General features: G+C 44.9%; 1 protein-coding gene across 3 annotated transcripts in view; it reads left to right on the top strand.

The window, feature by feature from the left end:
* Positions 1-18,673, top strand: part of KANK1 (KN motif and ankyrin repeat domains 1) — a 100,199-nt gene that overhangs the window by 68,494 nt on the left and 13,032 nt on the right. For 2 of the 3 annotated variants that reach the window (XM_061375116.1, XM_061375117.1), the window contains 4 exons: positions 3,216-5,870; positions 15,456-15,674; positions 16,469-16,577; positions 17,475-17,684. In XM_061375116.1, the coding sequence (XP_061231100.1) occupies positions 3,216-5,870; positions 15,456-15,674; positions 16,469-16,577; positions 17,475-17,684 (3,193 nt within the window). Of the gene's footprint in view, positions 1-2,145; positions 2,296-3,215; positions 5,871-15,455; positions 15,675-16,468; positions 16,578-17,474; positions 17,685-18,673 lie in introns of those variants that run through there. The other variant, XM_061375115.1, reaches the window with a different exon arrangement.

The raw sequence follows: 18,673 nt of genomic DNA, 5'->3' as shown, positions 1-18,673 counted from the left end.
GTAGCACTTCGTACTCACCCACCAATGCTAGGGAGTAAGGCATCCATGGTTCATCCAGGACCTAAGTCTTGAAAAGAAGAAAGGCCACACTCTTATCAGGGGTTTATTCATTTCCTTTTTATTATATATATTCCTTTTTTCCTTTTGGAACCACTAAAACCATTTTTATTGCTTGAAAACAGCGATCCATTTTGCTTTGTTCCATGCTTACCAGGCACACCCATTTTGGCCCTTTCTCTGAGGCAGCAAAATGCACAAAGGCTTGGCGCAGCTCCTGCACGCTGCATCGGTGTTGTGTGGTTGTTGGTAGATTGGGCGCCAGACCCTCGTTTGTCTTAACGTATCAAGAAACGTCTCCAGAGACCAACTCATAATGCTGGGATTGTGTTGGTGTAGGGGAAGTTGCAGGCAGCCAGCTCCGCACACAGTCTCGTGGTTGTGGAGTGGCAGATAGGAACTGTGTTGTGGTAGTGCTGCCAGCTTCAGCCGAGGAGCAAAGGGATTTCATTGTGAAGACACTGAGCTGCCTGCAGGTGTTTGTGGAGGGGTTTACTGAAGGATTCACTGCCAGTGTGATTATTTTATTACCATTATTTATTTTTTTATAGGTTTGTGTTGAGCAATCTTAATACTCCCCCATGAAAAAGAAATAAAGTATGCCTGAGCTTCCAGTTTGGCTCTCATGACTTAACATGAGATTTGCATGTCTTTTTAGAGGTTTTATGAATATTTTTCCAATGATGCATTAATTCCTAAGTCCTGGGGCTTCCAAACAGTCTGTTCCTCCCTCCCCCATCCAACTTTTGTGCATTGTGCCCAAGGACAGCTTAGAGGAGCTGCCTGACTTCACTGGTGTAGTGATGGGAGAATCAGAGATGTTGGTGGGTAGAAGAGAAGGACCAAGAGAAGCAGAGGAAAGAAACTGGGAAAAAGAGAAGAGGTAAAACAGATGGACCTTGAATTTACACTGAAGCGACTAAAAGCAAGCCTGGGATGAGGGTCAAGAGTATAACCAGATTTTGGGTTAGTATCGGTGGAGCAAGCAAATGGATTTAAGTATAGAAAATGAGTGAGAAATCCAAAGTGTGGGAAGAAGGCCAAGAGAGACTAGAAGACTACAGTGAAACAAGGCCAGTGTGAGAGTGGGGACAAACCTAGGGTGCAGGCAGGAAAGTGACCAAGCTAGGGCAAAGAGCTGTGGGGTATGGGAGGGAGTTCTCTGTCTGCAGGGAGTGGAGCCAGGATGAGAATCTGGGAACAGAGTACTGAATTTGGGAAGGAAGAGAAGTAATTCAGACAACATGCTCTGTCTCATTCTCTCCCTGTCAGTGGGAGTCCTGGAGATTTTTTCTGTCTGACATTGAGGCAGGCCTGCTGGAAGGAGCTGTGTGCTTATGTGCTTAAATATGTGTGTATGCATGTATTTTTGCTTCCACAGTGGTATTTAGATGGCTATTTTGGGTACATCTATAAGTAAATACCACACCATACTGAGACTCTGGTCTTTCAACAGAAGCATGTGGTCGGGGAGGGGTGTGTGTGGGGTTATGTTTGTGTCTGTCCATGCTGCAGAACCAAAATACCAATGTGCTTAGGTCGGTCCCCGTTCTGTGGCTCTCGCATGAGTCTGCCTGTGTCTGTGTCTCCATCCTATTCCTTTCCCGTGCTGGGGAAGGTGGGTTTTCACTCGGCAGCATCCTCCTACGTACTGCTCCGGGTGTCCTGTGGTAGCCAAAAGCATAAAGGATCACCATGAAAGCAGTTATACTGTCTGCAGACAAAGCATGCCAAGGAAACTGGAAAAACAGGAGCTCTTTTTCCCCCTTCTCCTGAAACTTTTCAGAACATTAAGTCACTTCCTGTAGTTGCAGTAAATCGAGAGTTTCTCTTTTGTTGCGCCCCCCCCTTCCCGGCTCTCCCGAGGCTTGTATTCCTTTAAGAGGAGCGGGTTCCAGACTCGCCTTTGAAAAACGAAACGGAGAGCTAAGTTCACTTCCAGCCTCGGCAGCAGCCAGCAGCGCCCGGCTGGCGGCGCGGGCCCCGCACCGGGCACGGTCGGTGGGCTCTGCCGGGCCGGGGGCAGCGGGCCGGGGAAGCGGATGGGCTGACGGCGATCGGTCGGTCAGTGTGTCGGAGGTGCGCGGCCGGCCGGGTGCGGGCAGCTGTTCCTTATGGGGTGAAGAAGGAGAAAGCCGGGCGGGAGGCAGGGCTTCGGCGTGTGACACATGAAGCTGGGGCAGCCATACGTGGCTGGAAAATTTGCAGTGTGGGGGCAGAGGCATGTGGCTAATTCAGGTAACCGGAAAGCTGGCTTTTATTATTCTTCCAGCTCATAACTCGCAACAGTTGGGTTTCTTTTCCTTCCTTTATATGTGGGACGGTAGGAGCAGGTTGTATAGCAGCTGTTTATAAATACTCAGCCCGAGGGAGCCCAGCGGATCCGGTGGAGTTTGTTCACATTGCTGTGAGGAGAGGCGAGTGCCCGCGTCCGGAGGGCAGGCGGGTGTTCCTCAGGTGCGCAGCGACAGTCTCCTTCCGCAGGGGGGGATTTGGGACCCCGCTGGAAGGGCATCCCGCTGCCTGTCCTGGGGCTGGGGGCTTCCTGCAGTTCAGAATGACAGGGGCAGAGGCACTGGTGGAAGTAACGTGAGCTCGGGTGAGAGCAAACTGGCATCGCTGCTCCTGCAGCAGCAGTTCGCAGCGCCATAAACCAGCTGCAGAGCTGTATACACTCTGAAGGGCATCGGTTGTGTAAGGAGCAGAGTAGGAGTTCTCCTCTGGTGCTCCAATGCACCCTCTGGAGAATTTGGTCTCTGGATGATTCATGCAGTTCGCTGTAATCCTGTGGTCGTCATGTGCCGGCATAGTGTGTATGAAAGCTTGGTGTGATACTGAAGAGTGGAAGTACTCGGGGAAGGACAGCTTTGAGCTACTTGCTGTGCCAGTTTTGTGCCCCTTTGGTAACAGTTCTCTGTGTATTCTTGTGGACACATTTATGTGTGTATGCGCTTCTCAGCATTTGAAAACCTACTGATTAACTTTTTAAGTTGATCGGGATTTAGTGTCAGCAGAAAGTTGGTCTGCTTGATGAGCTGCAGCAGCAGTTTCTGCCTCCAGCTGGCTGTGAGCACCCATCTTTCCGTGCTTGTGTTTCAGCATGCAGTTTAGTGATACAGTTTCTTTCCCAGTGCTGATTTTTATTTCTTATTTTCCAGAAAAAGAGGAAGTTGTTATAAATGGAAAAGATGAAAAAGAACGGAAGGACCCCTATTTTGTGGAAACACCTTACGGTTACCAGCTAGACTTGGATTTTCTGAAGTATGTGGATGATATACAAAAGGGGAATACCATTAAGAAACTAAACATCCGGAAGAAGAGGAAAGCCATACCAGCCTTGGCAGGTACCAAGAACTCTGGTAGCCAGTGCAGTGGCTGGACCTCCACGGAGTCTCTTTCTTCGTCAAACAGTGATGAGAATAAGCAGTCTTGTTTGACAGCAAAGCGTCAAGTAACCTTGTCTGTCTCTGCAAGACCCTCAGTTTCCTTTGAAGCATCTCCTTCCTACTTAACTGTTCCCGACATTAAGCAGCTTCCTCCTCCCTCCCCCCAGCCTCCTCGGCATAACCTCCTTGTAACAAAAACACTCATGGAAACAAGGAGGAGACTTGAACAGGAGAGGATGATGCAGGTCATACCTGGAGATGTCCGCAGGCCCCGGCTTTCCAGCTTTGGAGGCATGGGTTCCACAAGCTCCCTCCCCTCTTTTGTGGGATCCAGTGGGTACGGTCACATGTCTCAGCAGCTGCAGAATGGGTATCAGGGGAACGGTGACTACGGTGCCTGCTTCAGCTCCTCCTTGGGCAGTTCCATTCGTCACAGCCCCATGAGCTCAGGAATATCAACGCCGGTCACCAACGTGAGCCCAGTGCATCTGCAGCACATCAGGGAACAAATGGCAGTTGCCCTCAAGCGTCTCAAGGAGCTCGAGGAGCAAGTCAAGACTATTCCTGTGCTGCAGGTCAAAATTTCAGTGTTACAGGAAGAGAAGAGGCACATGATGGCTGAACTCAAAAACCACAGGAAAGCCGCTCAGAATGACACGTACGGTTTCAGAAAGCGATCCTACAGTGCAGGAAATGCAGAGCAGTGGGAACACATGTCTCAGGTGAGAAGAGGTGGAGAACTGTATATAGATTGTGAGGAAGAGGTGGAGAGTGTGGAGCAGAGCTCTCAAAGGATAGAGGAGTTCAGGCAGCTGACTGCTGAGATGCAAGCTCTGGAGAAAAAAATACAGGATAGCAACTATGAAAGTCCGTCAGCCTTTCAGGTTAACAGAGAAAGCCTGACAAAAGAAGCCCGATCTGTTGCTGTGGGTGCTGATGAGAACATGAATGATGTGGTTATATACAGCAGATCTGCAAGGCAACACAAAGAAGTAGCTGTGGGGACAGAGAAAGAAATGAGAGAGTGTGGGGTTGGGGTGACGGAGGCTATGCTTGGCTTGTCTACGGAGGTTGAGAAGGAGATAGAGCTTCAGCAGCAGACCATTGAAGCTCTTAAGGAGAAGATATACAGGCTAGAGGTTCAGTTAAAGGAAACAACCCATGACAGAGAAATGACCAAATTGAAACAGGAGCTGCAGGCGGCTGGGTCTAGGAAAAAAGTGGATAAAGCCGTGATGGCTCAGCCCCATGTCATCAGCAGGATGGTGGAGGCTGTCATACAAACAAGAGACCAAATGGTGGGAGACCACGTGGACTTTGCTGATACATCAGTGGGAAACCACCTTCAGATGAGCAGTGTGGGCACCTCCTGCAGACCTGCCGTGCAGAGTGTGGCTGTGGGCCCCGAGCTCCTGATGAGCCGGTGGCTGGTGAGGGAGAGGGCAGAGGTGAGAGACCAGGGCACAGGGAACCCCCTTGAGCTGTGCCATAAGGCGGTGGGTATAGAGACAAGTGTCTGTGAGGCTGGCATCAACACAGAGGAGCCGGCAGGCATGCTGGGTCCCCGCTGGGTGGCACAGGCAGCCACAGCGGTGATGTCTGTGGGCTGTGGTGATTGCTCAGTGGACGTGGTGGTTTGCACCCCCAAGGAGCACGTGTCCCGCGAAACTGCCACAGAGGCTGTGCTCAGCATGGAGGCAACAGTGATGGCTGTGCCTTCTATGGCTAGCCAAGGAACCAGCACTGCTTTGGAGATGGTGAGCCGGTGCACCAGCACGGAGGTAGCCTCCCTGGCGGACTGTGGGACAAACACTGCTCTGAGCAGCTGTGATAAACAGACCAACACAGAGAGCATGGAGACACGGAGCGTGGCAGTAGGAGATGGCCGGGTGAAGGACATACACGCATCTGCTAAAACACGTTCGGTTGGAGTGGGCACCTTGCTCTCTAGCCATCCTGGCTCTGAAAAGCCCTGTGCAGTAAAAACCAAAGACTGTGGCATTGGGCAGATAAACATTCATGAGAACTACCTGGTTGGTCTTAAAATGAGGAGCATTGCCTGTGGACCCCCTCCATTGCCAGTTGTGCCGCCTGGCACCAGGAGCATCGGAGTTGGTGGGGAGTCTGTATGCGAGCCAGTGAGTGGTCTGTTGGAAAGCCCTCTGCCTCCACCTGAGTTGAGGACAGGCTTGGATCACTACATCGAGCGTGTGCAGAAGCTGCTGCAGGAACAGCAGATGCTGCTTGCTGAAAATTACAGTGAATTGGCAGAAGCCTTTGGTGAGCCCCACTCCCAGATTGGATCTCTCAATTCGCAGCTCATCAGCACCCTCAGCTCCATCAACTCCGTCATGAAATATGCCAGCACAGAGGAGCTGCAGAGCCTGGACCTTCAGAAGCAGTGCATGGAGAGAAGCACTGCACCAGGTAAGCTCAGCATCTGGCAGGCATTTGGTCAGCTCCTTGCCAGAGCCACAGGTCAGTCACTTCCTCGGCTCTTGCTTAGACTAGAAGCAGGTGTGTGATCGTCCCTAGTGAAATGTAGAATGTAATGTCATTGCTGGATGTGTCTGTTTGGGTATTCTGTCCAGCCCACCACTGGTAACTGAGGAGAACACAAGTGATTTAATCTCTCCCAGTCTAGCAGACTCTGAGGGACCTGATGATGATGATGATGATGATGGCTCTGACTGTGCAAGAGAGGTGTCTAGAAGTATGCAGGGTCTGACCACTGTGCAAGGTGTTGACTTCACTTATAACTTCAAGAATATTCAAGGTTAATGCCTGTTGGTTTGTAATTTTGTCCATCCTTTAAACTTGGCATACAATTTTTAAACCTACAGTGTCAGATTTGACAGAGTTGAAAGTTGCATTCAGCATCTCTATCAAACTTGACTTGTTTCCACAGACATTTCCCTGGGTCTTGTAATGTTTCTTCCACTGCCTTCATTCCTTGTGCCAGATACCTGTGGAGTGCTTTCCCCATTCCAGCAAGTCTGATTGCTTTATAATGGGCAACTCCAGAGCACTTCACAGAAACCACATCTTGCATCTTCTCTGTTCCAAAAACTGTCCTAATGCCTAATTACACCCTCATGTTTGAAAGGCATGAGGTGTAATTACTGCTGATGGTTTTGGTGACACTCAGAAAAGGCAAGAATTGAGATTTAAGTACTCCTTGCATTTATTTATTAACTTTAATATTTTTATACAATTAATTTGAGGGATTTCTTTATTCCCTGGGGTAAAGTTGTTTACTTTTTTTTTTTTTAATTACTATTAATTTGGGGTGTCTGATAGTCTAGTTCAAAACTTAGCTATGTTTTCTAATACCTTATTGGTGAGCCCCAGCACATTACTGTTAAATGTAGAAATGGTGGCTTACTGGACACCAATATGTAATGCTCTAACTGTGACTGTTAGATACTGGCTTCTTGGTCCTGCCATACAGTGACTGAAACGAGATTTAAGGAAATATGAAAAACTTGTGCAAATTCATCTGGGTCATGGGTGTTGAATTGGGAAAAAAAATCCTGAGTAAATACCATTTAATGTCATTATAATATTATTTGCTAATGAACTGCTATATGAAAGCTCTTGCAGATTGTTTATGGTCTTAAATTTTACCTGGTTTTGTTAAAAGGCAGCTTGGTAAATCTGATTCTTTTCAATGTTCATGCCCTAAATGGAACCATCCATTAAATAAGCTGAAGGAAAAAGTTTAGCTTCCTGTAGTAAAGCAATAAGCAACATTTATGTAGTGATAAAGAAAACAGATGACATCCTGTCTGCATACATGCAATGTGATACTATGTATGCAATATTATTATCTTTCTGGTATGCACTTCGTATTTTGGGCTTCGTACAAGTAATGATACTATAATAATAAAGAGTATCTGGCAGACACCAGAAATGTCCTTAAAAACAGTCAACCATATTTTTTTTACTAGCTGTCAATCCTTAATTCCTTTCCCTGCTTTTACTACACAGTATCAAATTGTGTAGTCTAGAGATCTTAAAGTATTTAGACACAGGTGGAGCAGCGGATCATATTTTATAAAACCATTCTTACTTGGATTCAGATTTCACATTCTTGATAAAATTATTATAAAACAATTTTATTTTAACTTGTAATGCCATTCTCTTTAGCTGTGGATGCTGAGTGTAAAATCTCTTTATTTTTAGGCCCTGGTGAGAACTGCATGCCAGGACTGTGTGCATAAATCAATCTCTGGGCTATAACAGTTTAGACCCATAGAGAACTGGAGTGGGAAGGAGGTCATAAGCATGAAATGTTTCTCCTTTATATTAATTTCAAAATTATTGTCTTTACTGCATTTATCTGTTGGTCCTGCTGCCTGTTCCTGTGGTTTTACAGATGATGTGTTACTTTTATTCTGTAGAAAGATGTTTGCTGAATGAAGCACTAACTTAAAGTAAGCACTGGAACTAATAAAGCCCTTTTATTCCATGGATCAGTGCCTCATGATAGCTCTGGTATGCTTAAAATGAGCAATTGGGTTTAAGTTAGTGAAAGAAACATGACCTCACACAGGCCTCGATTTCTTAGAAAAACAGGCTGAAAACAGAGGCAGAAGTGTCTGGTTTCAGATTGACAGCAGTAGTGTTGTCTTTAATATTTTGTTCAAAAAGCACCCTTAGGAAGTACCTCCTACAGGTCAGGTCCTTTTAGGGCAAAAATACCTGAGCTGGCTTGGAGGCATGTGATTTGGGTACCAGTTTGCTGTGTTAAAAGGTTAATGGTCCATACTGCTTCTGATACTCGAGGTAGCACATCAGTCACATTCTCAGCTTTACAGATTCAGACCGCTGCCTGTGCTGAGGAGATGGAGGCATGCTGCAGGAGTGTCTCACAGCCCCAGTGCAGCTTGTGGCAGGCGATGGAGACACAGGCATGAGAGCTGGAGCCTGCTGCATAGGATGCAGACAGGCTCTGTCGCTGACTTCTCTAGGTGCAAGCCAAGTGGACCTCTGAGATGATCTCTGTGCTGGGTCCATCAGCAATGAGTATACTGCTTGTTGAAAAATAAACACCTTCACTTAGGTAACTAAGCAACTCCTATTTACATAAGCACTGTCTTTCAGAAGCCCTAGTGATGTCAGGGAAATCAAGCCTGCTTGTCAGATAGGCCAGTTTCCACTCTGCAAAGTCATGTTTGCCAGCACTGGCATCCTGTCTGTGTCCAGCTGGATAGTATGGATGTGGGCAACAAACCTAGATGCTAACCGATCTTTATTTTTAGACCAGACAGCATATAGGAGGACTAAGAGAGGCGAGTGTATTCAGATTCTCCATTTATCATTACAGAATTTTTGGGAAGCTTCATAAAGTTACAGCTGAGTGCATGTGTGATATGTTTTGCAAAGTATGAGACAGATCCCTAATGTCACTGGTAGGGGTTTTACCTACATGGACTTTTCGCAAGTCTTATAGATGGATGCCTTTCATAGGCAAGGAGTTTGCAAGGATGGTGTTTAAAAGCAATTCCTCTGCCGTTGCCCTGAAAAATTACCTGAGCATGTTTGACCTGAAAACACATGGATATTTGGCCTCAGGGATCTTTGGAGTATCAGATTTACAGTCACTTTTGGAGCAATCCTGACTGAGCACCCCAGTGGAAGCATTACACTAATCATCAAAAGGAAGGAGGCAGCTTGTTGAATTAAGACTTGAGGGAGTGAAAGGAAGTGGGAAGCAAGGGGTGTAGGAAAGTCTCATGGGTTAGGAAAACATGATATGCTATGTGGTGGGAAGATCTTTCAAGGTTTTCAATTTTCCATCTGGGATGGCAAGCTGAGGGACTGACTGAAAGAATCATGGTCGTCCCAGGAGCCCCTGGTTGTCCAGTTTTGGTGTGTGGGACTAATGAGATTTTGTGGCCATGGTTGTCTCTCTCTGTGTTGTCACTCATAATGCAAAACTAGCAGGGAATTGGAGAAAGCTGTTTTTTATTTCCGAGCTCTTCTATTTTATGAAGTTTGCAGACTCTTCTGTCAAAGACTGTTTGCTTGGCAGGTTGGCAGCCCCTCAGATGGCAACATGGACCATGTTAGTGCCTCTTCAGAGTTGAGGCTTGCCTGAGGCTCGGTGCCAGTGCTGTTTTTGAGGGGATGGACCCTGTAGAGCTCTGGGCTGCTAGAAATCACACTGGTTGTCTACATCCAGGCAGGTAAATGAAGCCCTCAGCTTCAGCTCTGCCCCAGATGTATGCTTTAATCGCCAGGTTAAGTTTCTGTATGGATGTGCTTGTTTGTGTAACAAACAGGATCCATTAGTGACTCGTATATGTGAAGCATTTTTCATACTTCCTGGGAGGTAGTGCCTGATGCAGAACAGTCATTCAGATGGTCCCATCTGTGTGCCACATTTGTTCATGCGCATGTCTGGCTGGCATCAAAGAATACAATGCCTCATCTCCGTTTTTCTAATGGCAGGTGGTATTTGTTTACCCTCTATTTGTGACAACTTATAAAGCTTAAATGCCTATGTCATTCAAAAATGGCAGCAGCCTCTGTATTAGGAGGTTGATATAACCTATCCAGTTATATCAAAAGAGAAGCAAAATCCTCGTCAGTAATTGTTCTATAAAGACATTATTGAAGTGAAACTCCATAAACCTATTCAAAAAGGTTTGACATACCTTCCATGTGTTAACACAAGCTTATTACTATTATCAATATTATCATTACAATATTTGCTGCTTTCATTTTGTAGCAGCATTATATGGAGTGCCACCTATCTCCTCACTTCTCTTTTGGTTAATAAAAAGCATCGTTTGCCAGAGTTTAAATCATTTTTTTCCTTCAAATCTACTGGTGCTTAGAGTCGTGAGCTGCAGCCTGCTAGCCTCTCTGTTGCTTTGGTAGAACCCCAGTTCTTTCCCAGTGCTATGGCACAGAGGCATGACATTCAGGCACTGAGCTTTGTTCAGAGTTCAACTCCCATGGTAACAGGCACATCTATAAATATTTAATGGCAGGAGATTCCCATTTTTCAGTGGAAGTGGTGGTGTATTGCAGCAGCAACGAAGCATCAGTTGAGATCAATTCCTCGTAAATAAGAAAGAAAGAAAAGCTCTGAGATGACCTTCTTGCTCTGCCCAGCACCATGAGCTGCTTTGATCCACCACTCATCAGAGAAATTAAGGATGGCTTTCACTGAGCTTCACACACAGTTGTCTTGGAAAGGAGAGCATTTCATAAATAAGATGATTAAGTGCTTCACAGAAGTGTAATTTTTTTTTATTCAGTCTTGTTCGATTAGAGGAATTAGTTTTGACTTCCAGTTTCAGTAAACAGGCTTCACAAGCTAGTTTGGGGATGGAAAGTAGCTTCTCAACACAAATAAACTGGTTAAAGAAAGAGTGAAAATGAGATTGTTCTTGCAATCTGACTAAAGGAGTCATCCTGCTAGAAGGAGCATTTTCCCTGGAGCCAAATGGTTGTTGAAACATTTATGTACATCTGGGCCCCAAGTGAATCTGGCTTCCGTCAGCTTATTATACAAAGGGTTTGTGTGTGGCAGGTTTTTTTTATGAAACTTTAAATTCACTGTCTTCTGACCTGGAATTGTTCAAAAGTATGTTTGAAAATCAAACTATGCTTAGTCTTCTGCAGGTGACACGTTTCTCAGGTGGATGGGTTAATATCAGTTGTTGTAAATGTTTAACATGTTTGCTCATCCACTGCCTTTTTATTTACCTTGGTAGAATGTTGGGTTTTTTTCCTCCAATACTTCTGATGTGTAGAGCAAATGGAAAGTGGGTTAAAAATTATTTAGATTAAGAAGATAAGTTTTTGAGGATAAAGCAACTTAGTAAGATTTAAGACCAATGAAGAACAGTTTGTGTTCTTCAATTACAGTAATTTCTAGGGAACTTGTTGCTACCATGAAGAAATCATTCAATGTGAAATAAGTTATTTCCTTGCTGTATATGCTCAGGACAACACTGATTCACTGTCTTTAATAAGGAGTGTATAAGCTGTATCATTCGCTGTTATAAATGTATTGTGCAAATAAATGCTTGCATTGATTAAGAGGTTAAAAATAAAATCTTTGTGTAGCTAGCACGTGGGCAGCAAACTTGTGCCCTTTTTTTAGCTAGAAGCCTGTGATGTTCCAGCCAGAGAGCTAGGTTCTCATCTTGATGGTATTTAATTCCTCTGGCATTGTTTGCACTTCCCCATTTTCAGTGGTTTAAAAGTATTGTCAAGCTAAATCATTTTTACAGTATGCTTAGGTTTGCTTCTATCAGGTTAATGGAATTTTTCAAAAGCAGGTAAAAAAGGCCAGACTTCTGTTATCACAGGTTCAGCAGAAATTCAAGGGAAGAAAATACTGTTTAAAACTTGCCCAGTGAATTTACATGACTGCTCATGCGCTCATAAATGAGAGGGAAGGTCTGTGGTTAGGAAGAGTAATAGCATCTTAACAACAATGAATGGATTTAATAGGTGCCACAAATGGCATGGATAATCTGGTGCTGATGCATACTAGTTTTGCTGTCACCCTGTTTTAAATTGGTGAGGTTTCAAAAGAAACACAGGTGATTTAGGAGAGGAGTTTCCTTCTAAAAAATTAAAACCAGATGCTCTCCTTCCCTCAAGCCACTGGGGGCTAAGCTACTGAAGATGCTCCAGTCACTTGTTTCACTCACACACAATTGATGTTTCACTCACACACTCACACACAATTGATGAAAGTAGCTTTCTGCATAAGGATTTATGAGCAGTTAAGTCTGCTAAGTTTTTGGTTTTGTCTTACCGTACTCCTGCTTCTAAATTACTAATGAACTTTTCCAAGATCCCCTACTATATTGCAAAACACATGTAGAAATTCTGCAGCACCACATTGTGCTAAACTACAGTGTATCAGTACTTACTTAGAAGTCTGCATTTGCCTGCAGCAGTAAACTAACAAAAGTCAGCAGGGTGAGTATACTGGAGTGGCTCTGGAGGCAGTGGCTGGCTAAGTGCTGGACCTGTTGGCTGATTTACTGTTGGTGTTGTGCCCCACGACCTAGTGTCACTGAGAAGGATCCTGTGCAAGCATACTTGAGATCTGTGGGAGGTGAGATGAAGAGACTATTTTAAGGTCTGTGTAGACTGGCAGTGATCTTCAGCCAAGGTTTCATTTCCACACTTGAGAAGCGTGCAGCACCTCAGCCCTGACAGCAGCCCTGCAGCCTTGTCAAAGGGTGAGAGGACTTGGCTCCTCCAGCTTTTTGGTTTGGGCAGCAGCTGATGTACCTGTTCAATCACTGAACATAGTGTTGGGTAGCACAGCTGCTTCCTTCATCTACTTTTCCAAGTGATTTGCAGTAGGTTGCTGCTCCCCAAGCATCTTTATGTTGACTGTCTTGGAATGCCTGAGAACTAATGTTAAATGCTAATTACAGCTTGTGGCATTAATCCTGTGTTTGGACCAAAGCTGTCTTTCCTTGAACCTCAGGTGGTGTAGACACAACAAGTGTGAGTATCTGACAGCTGTACTGGGAGAATGAGTGTACTGGCCAGTTTGTCTAAGGCACAGTTGTTTGTTGTGTGCTGTTTCTCAAGCCCTGACAAGAGGAGTTATCCTCTTCTGTCATGTTGTGGGGGCTGAGGATGGCACACCTTTTCTTCTTTGTTTGAAGGCATGGACCACATGCCCCAGACCCTGAACTCAGTGTGTTGGATGAACCAGGAGAGACAACCTATTGAGATGGCATCTTCTCACACTGGTGGCAGGTTTAGCTAGGAGAGAGATGTGAGGCAGGGAAGAAAAGTCTGCTGCTCTTTCCTTTGTCCTGCCCTGTAGCTCCCTCCCCAGCTGTGTCCCAGGGCAGAAGGGAGACACCTGAGGAGTTTCAGACTCTGGCTCTGGGTGGTTGAGCATTGCTGAAGGTAGGGGATGACGGGTCTCACCAAGGTACTGTCAGTTCACATGAGGCAGGACTGCCGCTCTGCCCTGCCACAGCCCTCCCAGCTGCCCACAGTGCTGCCTCACACAATGCCATTCCTGTCTCCAGGGCACACTGTGGTTATTGCAGCTCCTTCAGAGGAGGGCTGTGATGCCTGGCAGAGGACAGACAGACTGTAAACCTGACCGTAAACCCAGGCAGCTTTGGTGGCTTGGTATGTCTCTGCTCCTCCAGAGCAGGTTTCCTCCACTCTCTCCCCATGTCCTCAGTGGCCAGGCAGGAATAGAGGGGGTGACCTGGTAAAACCAGCTGAGGCAGCCACCACCAGCTGCAGTTGGAAGCAGTTACTCCATTTGGTACTCTTTAATTGTAGCTGTCACCACTTCAAGCAAGTGGAGGGAGAGGCAGTTTCCTTGTTTTTCAGCTAAGGGAGTTTAAAAATCATTGTTCTTGGCTCGGCACTCCATCACCTTGGCAGCCCTCTTCTCCTTGGCTGGCGGATGAGGGAGGGCGCTCGCTGATGGAAAGAGACCTGACTGGAATGGGTCACTGCTGTGAAGCAAGGAGAGATGGGGGAGCGAGGGCAGGACTTTTCTCTCTTAATTTCCAGGGGTGCATGTTTCATCCCAGGTTTTCTCTAGAGGGGTTGCTTCTACAAGGGAGGATGGAGGTGGCTGCTGCCTTCACCGCCTGCTTCCTTGAAAGGAGGGTTTGGGCTATATCCATAGTGACATGTCTGTCTGTACCCTGCTGTGTGCCTTTCCCAGCAGGTGGCTTCCCCCAGTAGCTTGGAGAAGCTATAAGCAATGGTGGAAGTGAGCAATAGATCTCATTGCTGGAGACGGTGACTTGGAAATGGATGTGGGGTAAGACGCAGGTGGAAACTTGGAGACTTGGGTGGGAACAGGAGCAAAGGAGGAGGAAGCTGTTGGGAAGAAGCAACATTTAGAAAAATCAGCTTCATCATGTCTTGTTACAGGAAAAAAAAAGTACTGAGGTGAAGCAAGAAGGGAGAAAGGCAGTCTAGCAAGAGCAGTAAAGATGTCAGCTGTGTTTCTGAAAGTGAATATTTGGAATTTACCCTACTACGCTGTGTTAGCATCCTGTGCAGTGCCACTCATCTATTTGAATATGTGTGGCTTAATTCTTGATAAATACAAAGGGAAAAAAAAAACCTATGGAGGGACAAGTGATTGAAGCAAGCTTTGAAAGAAAGAAGTGATAGTGTTTATATTTAAACGTTATCTTTTTTATCCTTGAAATGCTAGCGCTTGAGGAAAAGGTGTGTGTGAAAAAAACCCTACTGTGTTCCACAAACAAAAGTGTTTATGCAGCTTTGCACAGCAGTTGTAATAGCACAGCTGGAGGAACTCCAGGGGAATGTGTAAAAGTCTGTGTGTAATTAGCACTGCCTTTTAAACATACAATGGGAAGAAATGAGTGGACACCAGTAAAGGAGAAAAGAAAAATAACCCAAACATTGGAATTAGATTTACAAACAACTACTACCTCAGTAAAAAAGGGAAAAAGGAAAACAGAAAGCAAAAAGCAATGTGGTGGGTGGTAGTTTATTGCAGTCATCTCAGTAACTGCATAAAGTGTTTAACTTTCAGAATTAGTGGAATGCTGGCAAAAAATGAAAGTTTCCTGAGAAGTTTCTGCTCTCATGCAAAATGCAGTTTCTTAAAAACGAGTGAGATAAAAAGTGCTTGGCAGAAGGAACCTGCGGAGCCCATGAACATGCTCTTCAGGCACATCAGTGAGTCCGCACTGAGCCAGAGTGGCAGGACCTGGGGTCACTGAACAAACCAAAAGAGAAGGAAAAGGAAAGACCATTCCTTTCATCCATTTTAAAGCAAATATCGTTATAGTTTTTCCTTGTATTGTATATTTTCATGGAAAGAAAAACTCACAGGTTTTTTCCCTTATTTTCTGAAAGCGATCACACCCTTTTCCTATTGGATCCTCAGAAAAGAGTGTTGTAAAGTACAAATGTTGCCTTCTCTTTCCAGTTTGTTAATTACCCCTGTTATTACAGCATTGACGGATATGTTTTGGTCTGACTCCTTTGTGATGCCTTCCCTGGCAGGTGCTACTTTGGAGTACATCCCTCACGGCCAACTTGCAAACTCCCACTTAACTTCCAGTTTGCGATCACTGAAGTTGGAGCAAGACACTGTACCCACACAGGAGGAAAGGAAGACTCCCCTGGTGGAGGCTGTTCGTGGGAGGAAGTCCTTTTCTTCTCAGGACAAAACTCTCACTCCAATTAACCTGACAGATGACCAGCTTGCTTCTGGCCTCTATGGTAATAACTGGCTCGCATTCACCTTTCATCATGCTGATGGAGTCTGAGTACAAAGTACAGTTAAAAAAGGTTTTCAGGGTTCTCAAAATTGTGAAATCAGGGAAAGATGTGGCTATGGGGAAATTCACAGTACAGGACCCTGGTTAGTTTTTAAATGGCAGATTGTAGCACATCAGTGAAATGCCATTTAGTGTCTTCATGAGAAAACTGTACTGAAAGAGAAAGGGTTAATAATTTTTTTAAAACTTAAATTCACATGAATTATACACATTTCTGATGCTTAAAGATTGGTTTAACAGTTGTTTCAGTGAATACTGAAGTCTAAAAGACCAGTCTTGATTGAACCTTCCCATGCTGTTGAGTAGGTTGTTGTTAAATACACTGTCTGTATTAATCCGTTAGTTCCGGCAATGAACTGCTGTCATCTGACACCAAGAATTAAGATTTTAACAGAGCAGAGTAACCCATTTCAACATTAGAAGTCTTTCACAAATAGCAAAGAAAAAACCCCAAACCCACAAAACAAATAAACATGTGTTTTCTTAGAGTTTTCTAAAGCATAAAGGTTAGCAGCTGTTGGAAGACTAGTTTTCTGTTTCTGGAGTTAGTTTTGGAAGCGTTCTTCTGTATTTCTAATGTGCATCTCACAACATGACTGCATGTGTAAAAAGATCAGAAATCCCAGCTTCAGTTCATAAATTAAACAGAAACCTGTTTGTTTGTTTAATGCTGCTGCAGTCAAAGCCCGCTACAGATTTGTACTGATACATGTGCTTTGTCTCCCTTTTCAACAGTATGTACTAATAATGAAAACACACTCAAATCTATCATGAAGAAAAGGGATGGGAAGAAGGATTTGAGCAACACCAAGAAGAACCTGCAGTTCGTCGGCATTAATGGCGGGTAAGAGTCATGCTTCCAGAATATCTGTTGCTGTAGCCTTTTCACAGTGGGAAGGATAGGAGGAACCCAGGATCATATGGATAGCTTCTGCCTTTTCTAGATTTCTGCTAGATAAATACAGAAATTTTGCTACACAAATACAGAAAACAGTATGGAAAATTATCTTACTTAAAATATTACTTACCTTTAAAGAATATTGCACATAACTTAAAAATGGTATCACCAGATTGTTTTTACATAGCTTTTCTAGCCCTTTCCTCAGATTAGATTGTCTTTAGTACAAATGCATTGTGCAGTATATAGCCTAAATACCACAATTACTTCATTTCATACATAGTGACTAAAAGTATTATTACTTAAAATGGGGGAATGTTATCACTCATATAAATCTCAGTTGTACATGAGAAGAGGAAGCTTAGTTCATTAACTCATCAGCTGCTGAGGTTGGTGATGTAAGACAATTCATTAGAATCAGCATTGTCCAAATCACTTACACTGACCTAAAATACCAACGTGTTTTGGATTGTCACAGGAAAACATGTTAAAATTGTGGCTGTTACCTTTAGATAGGTTTGTTAGCTTTCCTGCTTATATCTGCCTAGTAAGGTAAAATGCAGTTACTCTGAACAAAGTAATATTATTTTGGAGCTAAGGCAAGGTCAGACAGAATGTTGAGTTCTGTTTAGAAAAGGTTTTCTCACTACACACTGTGCACACAAAAAGCAGTGTTAGCTGGCACTGACACTGAGTTCAGTAAGTAGAAAAGGTCTCTTGAGTAGAAAACGGCAGGACTAAGCCTTGGCAAGATGTTTTTCAACTTGCACCAGCGCAAGTGGGTACCAGCCACTGCTGAAGGCCACTGAGCAAACACCCTGCCCCTACCCAATCTCCCCCCAGGTACGAGACGACATCCAGCGATGACTCCAGCTCTGAGGAGAGTTCCTCCTCAGATTCAGAGGAGGAGTGCGAGGGCCATGAGTATCCACACAGCCGGCACACAGAGGAGGGGCAGCCAGCCCCCCATGCTCCCGAGGTTTGCACCATGGGGCCAGAGAATGAGAGCACCTCCCAAGAGTGCGAGGCTGAAGAGGTGGAAATCAGAGAGAGGTAGGCTGCTAACCCTCTCCCGAGTACCTCTGTGGCTGTTACGCTGCCTCGTTGCTTGGGGCAAACCATGGGCTGTGCCAGTACTGGTTGAGAATGCACCAGCCCCATCACTGCTTGACTGCTGCCCACTTCTCTTCTCCTTAAGCAGGTACCCAGATGTGCTTTCATGGTAGAACAACCATGTTGCGAGCAGGAAGAAGGTGTCAGAGGGTGTCCTTTCCAGTGGCTGTCCCCAGCAGCTTTAAACGGCCCATTTATAGGGAGATCCAGATGGCTCCCTCCAGGCAGAAGCTGTCACAGATCACAAACAGCACTCTGGGAGCAGGCAATGCCTGGTCTGTAAAACAATAAGTAAGCAAATGGGCCTTGAACCATGCACACCAGGTCAGCAGTCTGCTGGAAGTGCATCTTGCATTTGCACCTTCCACATCATCCTAGCCATGGCTGGTGCTGCTCAATAAGGCAGTGGGGTACAAGTAGCAAGGAGCTCATCCAACTCTGAGGTCATATACTTCATACAAGATCATATACTGTGATACACATTAGGGCTGCTGTCATACCACTGATTCAGCATTTCATGTCTAAGTTACTTTTCACATTGATGGTGATCTGTGTAGGGTAGCATATGACAGGCAAGGCATTTTTCTTTTTGTGCATGGAAAGCAGTATGGTGAGTTTTTACTGATTCTTGATTAGTGAACGGACTAAAAGTATGAACAAAGATAATGAAGGGGTATTATACTGGGTTTGCTAAATGTTTACAAGTGTGTTAGCTTAGAAAATTATGTAAGTGGAATCTAGGACAAAATATGTCATGTTTCACTGGACATAAACTTATCAAACTTATCTGTAATTATCAACTGCTAAATACAAGAGATGCAGAAATTAATAATTAAAAGCCATTCATAGGCCTTGGAGCTGTGAGTTTTGAAGTGCCCTGAGCTTTATTTATACAGTACTGTAGGATGGCCTGTTATTTTACAGGTGGC

The sequence above is a fragment of the Neopsephotus bourkii genome, unplaced genomic scaffold (assembly GCF_033783945.1).
Source record: "Neopsephotus bourkii isolate Nb327-2 ecotype Australia unplaced genomic scaffold, CSIRO-AGI_Nbou_v1 NB_1658, whole genome shotgun sequence".
NCBI lineage: Eukaryota > Metazoa > Chordata > Aves > Psittaciformes > Psittacidae > Neopsephotus > Neopsephotus bourkii.
This window is presented reverse-complemented; position numbering and strand designations above follow the sequence as displayed.